Below are 13,549 nucleotides of genomic sequence, written 5' to 3' on the forward strand. Positions count from 1 at the left end.
GCCGCTCACAGAGCAGAGCCCCCCTGCAGCCCCCAGAGCCCCAAGCGGGCTCAGACAGGTTCCCAAAGCCACGTCTCCGCTGGCCAGCTCCCTCGGAACGCTTTCTCCGCCCGCCCAGGAGGCGATACTTCGGTACAGACAACTTGCCTTGGCCAAACCTACTAGGAACGTTGAAAGGGATTTATTCTGCTTCCGATTCCGGCTCTGCCAATGGTGGGTTCTGCTTACCTGTCCGGGGGATGATGACGATGAACCTCCCGCTGGCGGCCAGCTGCCTGACGGGGCCCAGATGCTGGCAGAGGGCCTGGGTGTCCGGGACCAGATAGGGGGACATCACACACTGAGCTTTGGGCTGCTGGAGACTGCCTTCCAACTGTGACACCTCCAGCTGGGGGGGCGGAAACAGGAGCCTTTAGAAAAGAAGCTCCGAGTAGAAAGGCCACATCTAAGTCGGCTCCTTGCAACTCAGCGGGTGAAGAGACCGCAACAAAGGCGGAAATTTGTTTCACGCAAACACCCAACTTGCCCTCTCGGGTCCCATTTTCTCAGCTGGGATGGCACAACGCCTCATCCAGAGTTAACACAGCATTACGGGTAGGCCGCGATCAATGGGAGTTCGAATAGTGCGATATCTGATTTAGTGTGAATGTTAATCGATGACCAGGTTGCGTTTAATGTGAGCCAAAATTCAGTTGGTGTGAGGCTACCGCACACGCAGCTGAGGCCAGCACACCCAGTTGCCACCGGGGCTTTAGATCATCATCGTGTGTGCAAAATGGAGGAAAGGAAGGTTCCGTTCAAGTCAAGTTCAAAAAAGAAGAGGCTTATTTTGAAGAGCTACAGCAGAATAGAGGAGAGAGCAGAAACGATCTGGACATGGGTTTATTCTCCAGCTTGTCCTTTGTTCACTCGATTTATTTATTCTAAATATTTATGAGATCTATCTAGAAGATCTCATGGCAGGCTATAATCCATTAGAAAGCAATAAAAAGACGCTTTCAAATATTCTGAAAGACAACAAAGATGCTTTTCTCAATGCAAGCTTACCTTTAGGAATGACATTTAAAATGGTTTTTTTTAAATTTTGCTTCCTGTAACTACTCTGTGGCTTAGTTAAAAATAAATATAACTTGTAAGAATATTCCTTTAATCTCTTACTGTTATATTTAATTAATAAACATATAAATATGTGTGTTTAAACATTTTCATTGCCTATTTTCGTTGAACTGGAACTGATTACCCTATTTTCCATAGAAATATCACTGCGAATAGTCCGAATTCAAATAACGCAACCATTTTGTGGGGTTCGTTATCGGCATAATCGAGACCCAGCTGCATGGCTGGGCTCATATAACCTGCTACGCCCAAGCCAGCAAATCACACGATGGCTTAAGCGTGCTGCCTCGGTTTGCGTGAGACGCTGTCAGAGCAAGGACCGCGTTCTTCCAGCACCTGCCGCAAGTCACCCAATCCCACTTTATCCAAGCACGCTGTGTAAACGGCTTCCCGCTCCGCTTCTACAAGTAGCAAATATGGGAACTTGGGAAGGACGCCAGCCACAGAGGACGGTGCTGAGCTAGCTGGTGCCACGTCTACATCAACCTTCCTTGACGTGCCCCCCAAACATGAGATACGGGCAGAACAGAGTTTCTGGAAGGGCTGCTGCGACGGTCTTTTGCGGCAAACATAATCAGAAGCCTCGTGATGCCTTAAAAACGAACCAATTCATTATCGCACAAGCGCCTCCCCTTTCCTCTCTCCTAAGAGGAAGGCTCTCTTCTCAGGATTAGACTTCCTGCATCCAGTGAAACGGGCTGTGATCCGCAGACGCTTCCCTGGTAGCAAAGAGAGCAGCTTTCAAGTGCAGAAGGCATTTCGCCACCAAGTCCTTGTCGTGCTCCGTTGGGAAGTCAGTAAAATACCGCCAGGTTTTGGCTCTCCTGGGCATGGGGATCGGAAAGCAGCTGAAGCTACGAAGCCCTGTTCGTCTGCTGTCGAGAGGCCTGTCCTCAGTCGCCGCTCTTTGCCCCCCCCCCCGTTTTGCTATATGCTTTTTAATTCTTTTCCTGGTATTTCTTACACAGGTATTTTAATTGTGTTTGCCACCCAGAGTTGCTTCGCAAGATGGGCAGCCTTATAAGTCAATTCAAATAAATGGTAATAAGTGAAACAAATGACTGGGTGAGGCAAATTCCTTCCCAGCCCAGGAGGGTGGATCTGAGAGCATGGTCCCAATTCAGACAGACACACAGCAGTCCTACACATTCCTCATTCCTCCCTGCTTGGCCCCCTCCTGTACCTGCAGCCGAAGCTGGGCCATGTCTCGCATCAGCCGGTTCCGGCGGGCTTCCTCAGCAGCCTGGGGGAGGGAAACAGTGCATGCCAAGTTAACCTGCTTTTCTGACTATGACAACTCCATTTCCCAATGATTAGAAACCAAATGCAATCTAGAGGTCATCTCTAGGAGATGATTGCTCTCAAAAAACCCAATTGTGAAGATTTTCCCCCTAGAAGAGGCTGGGGGGTGGGGGAGGCGTATGCAGGGAAATTATGTTGACTGAGATACAAACAGATCATCCATCCATCCTGGCTTGAAACCTGCCCTCACTTTTTTCTAAGTCAAAAGCCAGAATTCACACAATGCTTAATTCTCTAACGAATGCCAGATTATGTTGTTGTTTAGTCATCCTGACCTCACAAAGTATGTGCCCAGAAAATGTTTTAAAGATCCAGAAAGAAGTCATCTTGGGCTGGGTCCTGCCACAGCTCCAGTTTCCCTGGTCTCGTGTGTACAGGAAGAAACAAACTCAAGACAGAATCAAGGGAGGATCAGATATTTGTAGAGGGCATGTTGATAAAGCAAGTAGAACTCCCCTATTCCTGTCAATCCAAATGAACTGATTCCTTTCTCTGCACCCATGCTGACTCCTTGTGCTTTCAATTTTTCCTGGGGCTTTCTTTCCCCCTTTTTTTTAGCTCTTCCCATTCCTGTCCACGACAATTCCTCTTCCCCCACTTGCCCCCCCCACAGGTGTGCTCCTCTCCTGTCCTTGCTCCTCGTGTGTCTGAAATGCAATGCCTTCCATACCTCGTCAAGCCAGCCTCCTTTTCTTCCACCAAGCCTTCGGTTTAGCTTCTCCATCTTGACTGTCTGCTGAGGCCAACTAAGGGCAACTTCCCCTATGCGTTTCCAGCAGCTGGACTCATGAAGTCTAGACTGCAAGCATCCCAGGCAGGAATCCCTCTCCCTTGGGTGTGTGTGTGTGTGTGTGCACGTGTACAAACATACCTATAGGTATACTTCTATCCAGACTTACAGAAACATTACTAAAAACATTATCCTTTCATAAAGATAGGACTGGGCGAAGAGTGAAGGAGAGGATTAAAATACATCCTTTAACTAACAGCCCCACGCTTCCCCACCACCCCTCTCAATTTCTCCAGACTCCTCACTGTTTTCAAGCTATTCACAAATCCAAAGGGATGCCTCCATTTAAGAAACAGCCGGTTTTCTGGATGGGGAACCAACTTCTGTGACCAGTTACATGGCAGGCGCAGCACCCGTCGGCCGGGCCCTTGCCTGCCCGCGTCAGCTTTCCCCCAGAGGCTCACCATGCGGAACTGGGCCTGGGCCTGCTGGAGCAAGCCGTCCTGCTCCGACTGCGCAATGCTGATGAAGATCCCAACCTCGGAGTTGTACTGCAGGATGCTGCCTTGCAAGTGGGCGATGAAGTGGCCGAAGCTTCGAATACAACAGATGCGAACCACGGACTGCGAGGGGAGGAGAAATCGCCACCTTTAGGCAGGGAGAGCAGCAGCAGCAGCCGAGGCGGCGGCTACAGAAGCAGCTGTCTTGGGGCGAGACGAGGAAGACAGCAAGTAGCAGGCCCAGCCCAGCCAGGACTCAGCCAGCTGGCCGAGGAGCTGTCAAGAAAGAGGGGCTCTTGGGAGACAAGACCCGCCTCGCAAGGCTGGTCTGATCTGAGAAACATCCCCGCTTTGAACAGTGTGGAAGAGCCCTCCATACCATTCCAATTATTTCAGGTGCAGATGGTGGTTGGCCATGTTTGAAGTGACGGTGGGCCTTATCCTCCCCCATTCTCATCCCCAACACAAATCCAACTTTAAGAACTGGGAAAAAAACAAACAAAAACAAAAAGGAATCCCGTCACCTCCTCCACTTCTGTAAGGACGGGCCGGTCCTGCTCGAAGTTAAACTTCCTGTGCGCGCTCCTCAAGGGGGGAAGGTTGCGGAGGGCCACGTCTTCTGGGAGAAGCAAGCAAGCGCTCGAGTCGGGGAGTTCGCAGCCCGGCAACAGGCTCTTCACCTCGTTGCAGAGAAACATCCCTACGTCACAGGGAGGAAGGGACAGAGTTACCAGCAAGGCTGAGGGAGAGGAAAAGTCTTCAACAGGTTCATCTCTCCCGGGCACTTCTTTTCAACAAGAGGCAGAGCCCCAGAATCGAGGGAAGGACGCTACCAGTGCAGGAAGTTCCCTCAAGTCCAAACAGCCAGCAAAATCCATTGCATGGCAGGGAGGAGATTCCGGGTCAATCTGCATGCAGATTGCATTGAGCAGATCACGTTGGAATCAGTGAAAGATCAGCAGCTCCTTTCTCTGGACATTCCTTCTGTGCTAATTCTCAGTTTCATTCGCATCAGACCTCCATCCCCCCACAGCAGGGTTTTGTACCAAGCTCAGATGACGGCACAGTTTAAACCATCACTATCACCATTCCTAGAATTCGTTACATTTATGCGCCAACAGATCCTTCCTCCAGGAGCAACATGGAGTTCTCTCTCCTCCCTCCACGTCCCCACATCATCCTTGTGAAAGGGGCTGCGGCTGACAGCGGACATGGTCCTGGGTCTCCCCATCACAGCCCAACACCCGATCTCTCATACGCACATGAAAACAGGGAGGTTAGGAGCCTGCCCTTTTGAAATAGGCAGGGTCTGAAGTGAGAGCAGCTTTTCAGCCAAGGGTGAGCAGCAATTCCTCGCAAGCCAGAGTAAAGGTCGAGCTCAACCCCTGGTGACTATGACATTGGCAACAATATGGCGACAGTTTGCCACTGACCTCTTCTGAGATGTTTTCTTCATTTCCCAGTCTACTCTCCAGCTCTAGGATTTTCTTGTGGTGTCCCACCCAATCACTAACTAGGCCTAAGCCCACTGAGATAAGATCTGTCAGCTGGGTATGTCCTCAGAAACAAGGGAAGGGTTCCTTCTGAACGACCTCTGCTACTAGAGATGTTTTTGAATGTTAACTACCAAGCGCACTTGAAAAGCAGGCTGCAAGAAATGACAAAAATGAACAAAACTTCCTGCTTGTGCCAATGAGCAAATTTGGAGAACTGGAGCATAAAGACGAGGGGAAGCATAAAACCATTAAGCAAATAGTGAGGGTCGAACTGCACAGGCAAGGTATATATAGACAGTGGGGAAATAATTAAAGAAGAAAGGAGAATTTTTTGGAAGGGTACCTGAATCTTGCAGGTCTCCAGCCGAAGGAAGCAGGTTCAGTAGGACTGAAAGTCTATTCCATAAACTCTGGGAACTCTAAGAGGAGAGAGGTGGGAAGCAAGCGCAAAGGGAAGTTTGAAAACGGAGGATACGGGCTGCAGGTCTCACTAGTGCACCAAAGTCTTTGCTTCAACCACGAGGTTTGCTTCGTAAGCCAAAGCATCAAATTATCGGGAGGATAAAGTAGGGGATTCATAGGGGCCAAATCATGTGGCTTTTAACCCAAAACTGCCCCTTAAAGAGAAAGAACACACAGAGGAATGGGGGATTTAAATCGGCTGTGAAGTAAGAAGGGGTTGGGTAACCCCCCCACCCCCCCACCCCCCATAACTCTATTTTGCCATCTCTTCTGCAGCCAAGCTGATACCGGAAAGCAGCCCATCCGAGAGAACATTCCTCGGGAATTCCCCCGGAGAAGAAGGGCCCTGCACCACCTGGCTTTTCCACAACACTCTCCCAACCGTGGAAGGGGACTTCTGAAGACACAGGCCTGACAATTCTCAACAGAAATCCAGGGCCTCGCTAATCAAAACACAGCGGAAAACTAGGAGAGCTTCAAACCAGCAGGGAAGATTCCAGCTAAGCACGCTGCCTGCCTGTCTGCAGAACGTACTCTGGTGGAGGCATCACAGTCGCTGGCCCTGGGTCTGTAGAGTACAGGAATCCTTCTGCGCTTTTCACTTACTGTTCTATTCTCTACGGTCCCCGCCCCCAAATTCTGGAAAGCTTAAAAAACTGGAACTCATTCAGAGGGCAAAGCAAGCCTTTACATTTAAGGTTCATGCTTAAAATGCACCCAGTTCTCCGTCAGGATGCATTCCAGCACATCCAGTCTCCCCAATGCTAAACCAGCATTTTTTGCATGCTTTTACTTCCGTTTTTGCCTATGTGACCTTTGACACCAAGCAAAGTTCATTCCTGATTTTGGGGGCACTTCCTGTGAATCGACCCAGCGCTAGAAACTAAGGAAGAGGAGGTGGGATGAAACTCTTCAGCGGCACAGACCCCGCTCACCTGTGCGCACATGATGATGAGGTCGGTGTTTGTTCTCAGCCAGTCCAGAAATACCTTGACCGTCGGCAGCAACCCTTCGCTGCTTATAATTTCCAGCTTCTCCTGGAGAGAACGCTCGTTCCGGCAGGATCTGCTGCTGGAGATGCTGTCTTCCGACTCAGAAACATCGTCTTTGACCAGGGAAAGGGATTATTAAACTCAAGAGAATAGAGAACTGAATGAGGGGCAAAGGACTGTGGGACTGGAAGAGAGGGGGCCAGGTCTCTAAATGTCACCCCCTTTTTGGGTGCCTGGCAGCTAGCCACATTTTCCTATTTGAGCTGACAGCCTTGCATGGTTCACACAGTTTAGACTTCAACTCCCTCCAGTGGCGGTCACTGCAGCCAGTGGAAAGGGATTATGGGATTATCGTCCAAACACCTGGAGGGCACAGCCACCTATGCCTGGCAAGAGCCAAGGCAGCAGTGGGTCAAAGCCCCTGAACCTTTTCCCACGGCAGCGGTTTCCCACGGCTTTGAGACTAGAAATGCACGGAAACCGTAAGGCAAGCTTCAAAATCAGCTTTAGCTCATTTTTCAAATCAACGCTCTCTTCTCACCCGCCCTCAGCCTGAGTTTTAAAAGGACTGAATGCAGGGCTCAAGCCGAGCACTTCGTCCCTGCACTCTGAGATGCTGCTTCAACTGGAGGCAGCTCTCTTGCAAACACGGACAGCGCCGCTGTCCTCTCCTGTCGTTTTCCACTCAAGAGGAAGTTTATTCTGACTCGTAACTGCTCGGGGCCTCCCACAGTCCTCAGGAGCAAAGGAGGGCAACGGGCCTTCTCCTTCCCCCAAAGCCTGGACAGGATTGCAGGGCATGAAAACATCCGTGTTTTGACCACGCACTCTTTCTGGTTGATGCACACAGTATATAATTTGTTCTGTCACCCCCTACCTTTGGACTGAAGTGCCCAATAAATTATTCCAAGGCCAAATCAATCTTCAGCAAAAAGGGTTACGCTCCCTGCCAGACACAGATACGTCCACACATCTGTGTGCAAGTGTCTCAGGAGGTCCTCGTGCCCAGGTTTATAATGGGCCCGTCCAGAGGAGACAATGCTGGGAATCTGCAGCCCAAAGGGGAGATCCGGCCCAGAGCCCGGAAGGATCCCCCTGTCCTGGCCCTTTGCCTGTGCTCCCAGCCCGGCACCTCTTCCCAGCTCACCTGGCTCGGACACAGCAGACCTCTCCACGTCCCCGTTGACGCAAGGCCTGCTGTCCCCTGCTGCCTCCTTCGGGGCGGGCGGCCCGCAGCCCGGCTTGAGCAGGACGTTGCTGAACGTGGGGGCCAGCCGGAAGCAGCGCCTGGTCTGGAAGAGCTGCGTGGACAGGGCCTGGAGGTTGCTGGCAATGCTGGCCTCGCTGCTGCCCAAGGAGCCTGGCCCGTTGGCCACGGGCTCCAGAGGCTCGGGCTTGGCGACGCCGGGGCTCTTCGTGTCCGGCAGCCGCCCCCCCTCGCCCGCCACAAAGTCCGAGGCACCCCCGGTTCCGTTCTTGACTCCCCCGGGCCGCCCGCCCTCCGCCACGACCTCCTCCATGTCCTCCAGATCCGAGCGGGACTCCTGGCTGTTCATGTCCGAATCGGTCTCCACGTCGAACGCGGCCTCCGCCGCCCCGTCACTCTTCTCGGAGCCCGTCTCAGAGCCACCGCTCCCTTTGGCGGAACCTGGGCTGGAATCGGAGTCAAAGCCCTCGCTCAGGTCGCTCTCGTCCAGCTTCTGGGTGCGGCGGCGGCGGCGGAGGCAGGACAGGCGGGAGTACTTCTTGCCCTTGGGGCTCTCGCCCTGCCGCGGCTCCCCTGGGGCGCGTGGGCCGGCTGAGTCAGCTTCCACTTCTCTCTCGACAGAGTTTGCCAATTCCTGGGCCTCCTGATCCTCTGCAAGAGAGAGCCAGGCGCAGTTGCAGCCGCAGCTCTGGACCTGGGAGACACGAGGAGGCCTCCCAGAACCGAGCCATCGAATCCAGTCAGCCCCCCTTCTCAGGGAGCACCTGTGGTGGGTTTCAGTAATGCTGCTGGTCCTCAGGAAGGAGGGAGCACATTCCAAGGAGGAGGACAAGATAAGAGGGGACGCAGTCCAGGAAGTGAATATGGGAAAACCAAGAGGTTCAGACTAGCCCCACCCTGGAGCCTTCCCAGGTTATTCCCCCTTAGGATAGGCAGAGTTGCTTTAGTCTGGCAAGACTCTGTCTATCCGGTGTGACCAAATAAAGAACTGAAGTTTGGCCGAACTGATTCTCTGAAGTTCTTGGGCTGGGCTTGACAGTGCCTTGAAGTTGGCGCTAGGACTTTAAGCTAAGGCTGGAGCCTCCCAGGGGGCTCAGCAGGCAGCCCCTTCCTCCCTAATGTGGGAATCACAGCCCAAACCTCTGAAGGGCACGAAGTCACCCCTTTAAGCAACAGCAGAGAAACATGAGCAGCTTTCAGTAAGAAAAGAAAACCTTGAGCACTCAATTGCAGGAAACCTCCTTCTCTCGAGTCCCGCTTTTCCTGTCTTCTTACTCGGCAGCTGCTCTCAAGGGGTTTCAAGGGGGAGACCCTGCCCAGCCTCAGTTACGCCACTCTGAGATGGGGTTGAAAATGGCTGGGCACTTAGCTTGGGTTCACTTCTGTCATGGTCTGAAGCGGTGAAGAACCCAGGTTATGCATCAAGCCAGGCCATAAACTCTTTGGACCAACGCAATACCCGCCCCCTTGTCATTATTTCTGGCCCTTTCTCCAAAAGGCTTGGCTTAGTGGGATCCTCTATTCAAGTTTCAAATAGCTTTGCTCTGACAATTGCATTCCCCCAACCATGAGAATCGGTGAGGGAATGGGGGAATCTGCCAAGGGGAGATGGGGGACCTCTGAATTCTCACGATCAACCCATCACCATCGTCTCGGTTGGCTGGAACTGCAGATCCCCTGCTTTCCATTAACATAATGCTAATTAATTACCTTCTGTTGTTAAATCTCAAAAGCAAAAATGAATCTACCCTTTTCTTTATATAAAAACACGGTTGTTTCCTTTTACAGGTAGTCCTTGGTCAACAACCACTCGTTCAGTGACTGTTCGAAGTTACCACGGGGCTAAACGAGTGGTGGTTCTGGCCAGTCCTCAAAGTTCTGGCCATCCCTGCAAGACTAAAGCGAGCCTCATTCTTTAAAATTAAATGCAAGCTCGAAAGATCAAGCCAAAAATGTCTTCTGCTTGTTTGCCTTGCTTAACAACCTGCCTGAAACTTTGTTACCTTTGTTTGCAAGATCCGGCCATGCTTGATAAATTTATCTGCCCATCTGTGGCTTTGGAAATGTTTCTTGGGGACCATAACAGCTGCCTCTTTTTGGCATGCAGAATCCAAAAGCAAATAAAGAAACCCAATACTCAGAAGGTGTCTTGTGCAAGGCTACCTTGAACAATCAGATGGTGAGGAGAGCTTTCTGCAAAACTGTAGAAATACAGAATGCGACTCTGCCACTAAATTCCACTTAACTTTTTGCTTTTGAAAGTAGCAGGCTCTTTGGACCGCGTGAGCATCTTTAAAAGTGGGCAGTTGCTGAAATCTCTGGAGCCGAGAGGAAGAGTGCTCAGGAGAGAATGAGCGCTGCGTGGAACTTTGCCAAGGGCAATAGAAATGCAAGTGACATAATAGATAAGTAAGTCAAGCTGATTAAATGAACACAGATCACGTAATTTCAGCTTTCTTAACCCAGAATTATTCTTTTCAGATCAAGGACTCGCATTCCTGGAAGCTGCCACAGAAGAATATATTCCACTGATCAAATGTCCTAGTTGTTTAACATGTCTTAAGAGTTACTTTAAATAAGCAGCCTCAGGGAGGAGCAGATCCTTGGAAGCCTGAATCCTTGATTTGAGAAAGTCAGTCTGTTGCAAAGATGGCCAGGAAATTACATGCCCCTCTTAGAAGACCTAACTAATAAGGCAACCTTACTTTAAGTAATCTTAGATGGTGTGACTATCACCTCACTGTAGCCACAGTGGCTTAAACAGGCTTAACGCCACAAAGGGAGGCGCTCAGCCACACGGGGACATGCCAACTTCTAGAACAGCACCCCTGAGGAGACCAAGGACAAAGCCAAAGCTGTCCCAGCTGCCCTGCGGCATCACTCGAGGCTATCAAATTGGAGCTTGTTTTCCTTTTGGGGGGGGGGGGGAAGCTGACGAAACCTTTCTGAGATCGTCTAACAGCCTCATGAAGTTTAGCCACCTCTTGTGGGTCAGAATCAGAGCTTGGGCCAGAAGGCAGAGAGCCCCCAGTCTGCGCCTTCTTGCTCTGCTGGTTTCTCCCCCATCAGACGCAGGGGAGGAGACAAGTATCGGAATCAGTTCTTGCTGGGGCAAGACAACCCAATGTCATGCAGCGGTTTGGGTGATGGATTGGGACCAGAGAGAGAGAGGGGTTCAAGTCTTCACTCAACCAGTCCCCACTGTGTGTCTCTGGACCAGTCCCTCCCATTCAGTACAGCCAAACTAGCAGAATTGTTAATCCAGAAGTGAAATTAGGACCATTTAAGCTGCCTCAAGCACTCCTAAGTGCAACCTATTAGCCGGCTAGGCAACACGCTGGTAAGGGGCAAGTGACTTGTCCATGCGTTGCCCCTAAAAAGCTGGGCTGAGGGGGCCAAAGGCTCCTGCCCTGCCCTGCCAGCAGATATGGAGGGGATCTGCACGAGGGGCAGCTCTTGAGGGGACACCGTGTCCTTACCGGGGCCGTCGTTCTGGAAGGCGGGAACCGGGTTCTCCCCTTCTTCCAGTTCGGCCTGGAGGCGGATGTTGACGTGGTTAATCAGGTGTGAAAAGAGGGCCAGGGTGAACGCAATGGCTGCACTGTACTGTTTGGAGCCTGCAGAGAAAGAGGGGAAGAAGCCACAATTACGCCTGGGATAAGACAAGACAGCAACGGGCTTCAAAGAACGCACAACACCTGAGCCAGGAAAGCCACGTACTGGTTTAAGGACCGTCATTACCAAGCAACAGGTGCAAACGGTGGCTGGCCGCCCACACTGTGCTGAACCACAGTGGAAAGACACTTATCATCCTTAGGTCAAGGAACGGATTCAAGATATATGGGGGTTTTTTTTACCAATTTTTGAAATGCCGTTATATTCTAAAAATGAGAAGGTGGAGCAATAGGTTTCTATACGGTTTAGATACAAGTTTAAGGGCTGAACTAATCTTGTATTGATGTTACATGGGTCTTCTTTTTTCTTGGCGTTTTCCCTTTTACGTCTATTTTAATCACTATACTGCAATATTCTTACAGTACGATCACTGGTTTATCGTGGTGTTGCTGTCATTGTTTCTTTGTTATATTTCCCAGTATTTTTATATTCAATAAAAATAAAATAAAATAAAAATACTGACATTTTGTGCAAACTTAGCCAGTGAGAAGAGTTGCAAAGGGGTTCTGAATGCAACATGCATCCATCCCAAAAGACTACTGAAATTCCTTAGAGCAACCAAAATTAAATCTTGTTCACACCATATTCTAGGGATTTTTTTAAAAAAAAAACTGTTTGAAATTTAACCACGACCTTCGAAGTTTCAGCCGTCGTATTGTAGCTGCCAAACATCTATAGATATGAACTGGAGATTCCACTCACCAGAGGTTTTAGCCCTGCTAATTGCAAAGAAACCCCATTTATTCTGGGATTTAAAGTTGAAGGAACCCCGGTACTGCAAGGAGGCTGCCACACCATCCTCACGCCGATCTGTTTCCGGGACATGGAGCTGGCAGTTCTGTGTGCAGAGTCGGAGCAGCAGTGTGGGGCAGGCCATTCAGCCACCAACCCACGGTGTGCCCGTTCCACAAGCACAACGGCTCCTGGCTTTTCAGATGGCATGATGAGAAAGGGCCTGTCCGAAAGCCGGTTTAATGCACCTCTGCATGCATCATTTTAGACTCCTGAAAAACGCGTGGAAGTTGCAACAGATACAACACGCAATAGCTAACCTGCTAATGGAGAAACTGAGAAGCAGCTGGCATTAGCAGGCATGAGCTTGGTGGTGATGCGTGCATCAGCAGAGGTGCGTTCACTGGGCACAAGGGAAGCGGCTTTCTCCCGTGTCGCCCCATGCCGCAGAGCACCCTTCTTCCAGAAACATGGCAGGCCCTCATTCTACCACTTCTGAGGAAAAGCATCAGGAACCTCTACGACAGGTGGACTTTTAACATTGTTCCTGGTATTAACGTGGTTTATAGCTGTTCGTGTGCTTCCATTCACTACTTTTTACGTGCCGCATTGACCACTTTCAGCTATAAGGAGAAGGAGCCGGCGGAGACCCACCACAAGCAGGCCCCCAGGGAAAACTTACAGCCCCCACGCAGAGTGTGCCACCTGAGGGCGTGGAAGGAAAACGTTCTTTATGGCTAACTGCCGAGCTGGAACCCAGAGCCTCCCGGCCCAGACCATGCAAGCTGTGCCAATTACCTGCCCTCTTGAGGCTGTGAACGCTCATCAGGCAGATGACGATCATGCGGAAGATGAGCAAGTCCGGCAGGAAGGAGCAGCTGCTCTCCCACTCCTCCTCCTCCTCGTTGGTGGAGCTCGTGTGGGGTGAAGAGGGCAGATAGAAAAGGCAGAGGTTGAAATCTTCCAGGACTGACTGGCAGAGAGACGTCAGCTCCGAGTCGGCAGAGCTGAGGAGAGACAAAAGGCACGTGGGAGCTGCAGAGGATCAAAATGCCGCTGTGCAGGAAGTGCGACTGCTGCAGCCAGGAGGCTCTCTGGTGCCCACAACTGTGTACAAAACTTGGCTCAGGAGGCAGTGGGTGTGTGGCCGCCTGAAGAGGGTCTTCCCAGCAAATCCCCAGTAAGCCAACGAGGGGGAATCTGTCGGGGCAGACAGTCTTGAGAGGGGGCTGCACCTGAGCCAAGGGACCACAGCCCTCCCTGCCTTCAGCTGCAAGACGAGAGATCCGAGAGAGAAAAAGGAGGGCCGCTAAGAGAAGCCAAGAAACAGGAGGCAG

At 51.1% G+C, this 13,549-nt stretch overlaps 1 protein-coding gene across 1 annotated transcript in view; it reads right to left on the minus strand.

The window, feature by feature from the left end:
* SMG5 (SMG5 nonsense mediated mRNA decay factor) overlaps positions 1–13,549 on the minus strand; it is a 34,777-nt gene that overhangs the window by 4,701 nt on the left and 16,527 nt on the right. The window contains exons 10-18 of the mRNA XM_063316614.1: positions 13,011–13,219; positions 11,285–11,422; positions 7,746–8,456; positions 6,542–6,711; positions 5,488–5,563; positions 4,173–4,348; positions 3,613–3,771; positions 2,300–2,359; positions 229–388 (exon numbers count right to left, since the gene is read on the minus strand). Coding sequence (XP_063172684.1) covers positions 229–388; positions 2,300–2,359; positions 3,613–3,771; positions 4,173–4,348; positions 5,488–5,563; positions 6,542–6,711; positions 7,746–8,456; positions 11,285–11,422; positions 13,011–13,219 — 1,859 coding nt within the window. The remainder of the gene's footprint in view (positions 1–228; positions 389–2,299; positions 2,360–3,612; positions 3,772–4,172; positions 4,349–5,487; positions 5,564–6,541; positions 6,712–7,745; positions 8,457–11,284; positions 11,423–13,010; positions 13,220–13,549) is intronic.

Source organism: Candoia aspera, chromosome 17 (assembly GCF_035149785.1).
Source record: "Candoia aspera isolate rCanAsp1 chromosome 17, rCanAsp1.hap2, whole genome shotgun sequence".
Lineage (NCBI taxonomy): Eukaryota > Metazoa > Chordata > Lepidosauria > Squamata > Boidae > Candoia > Candoia aspera.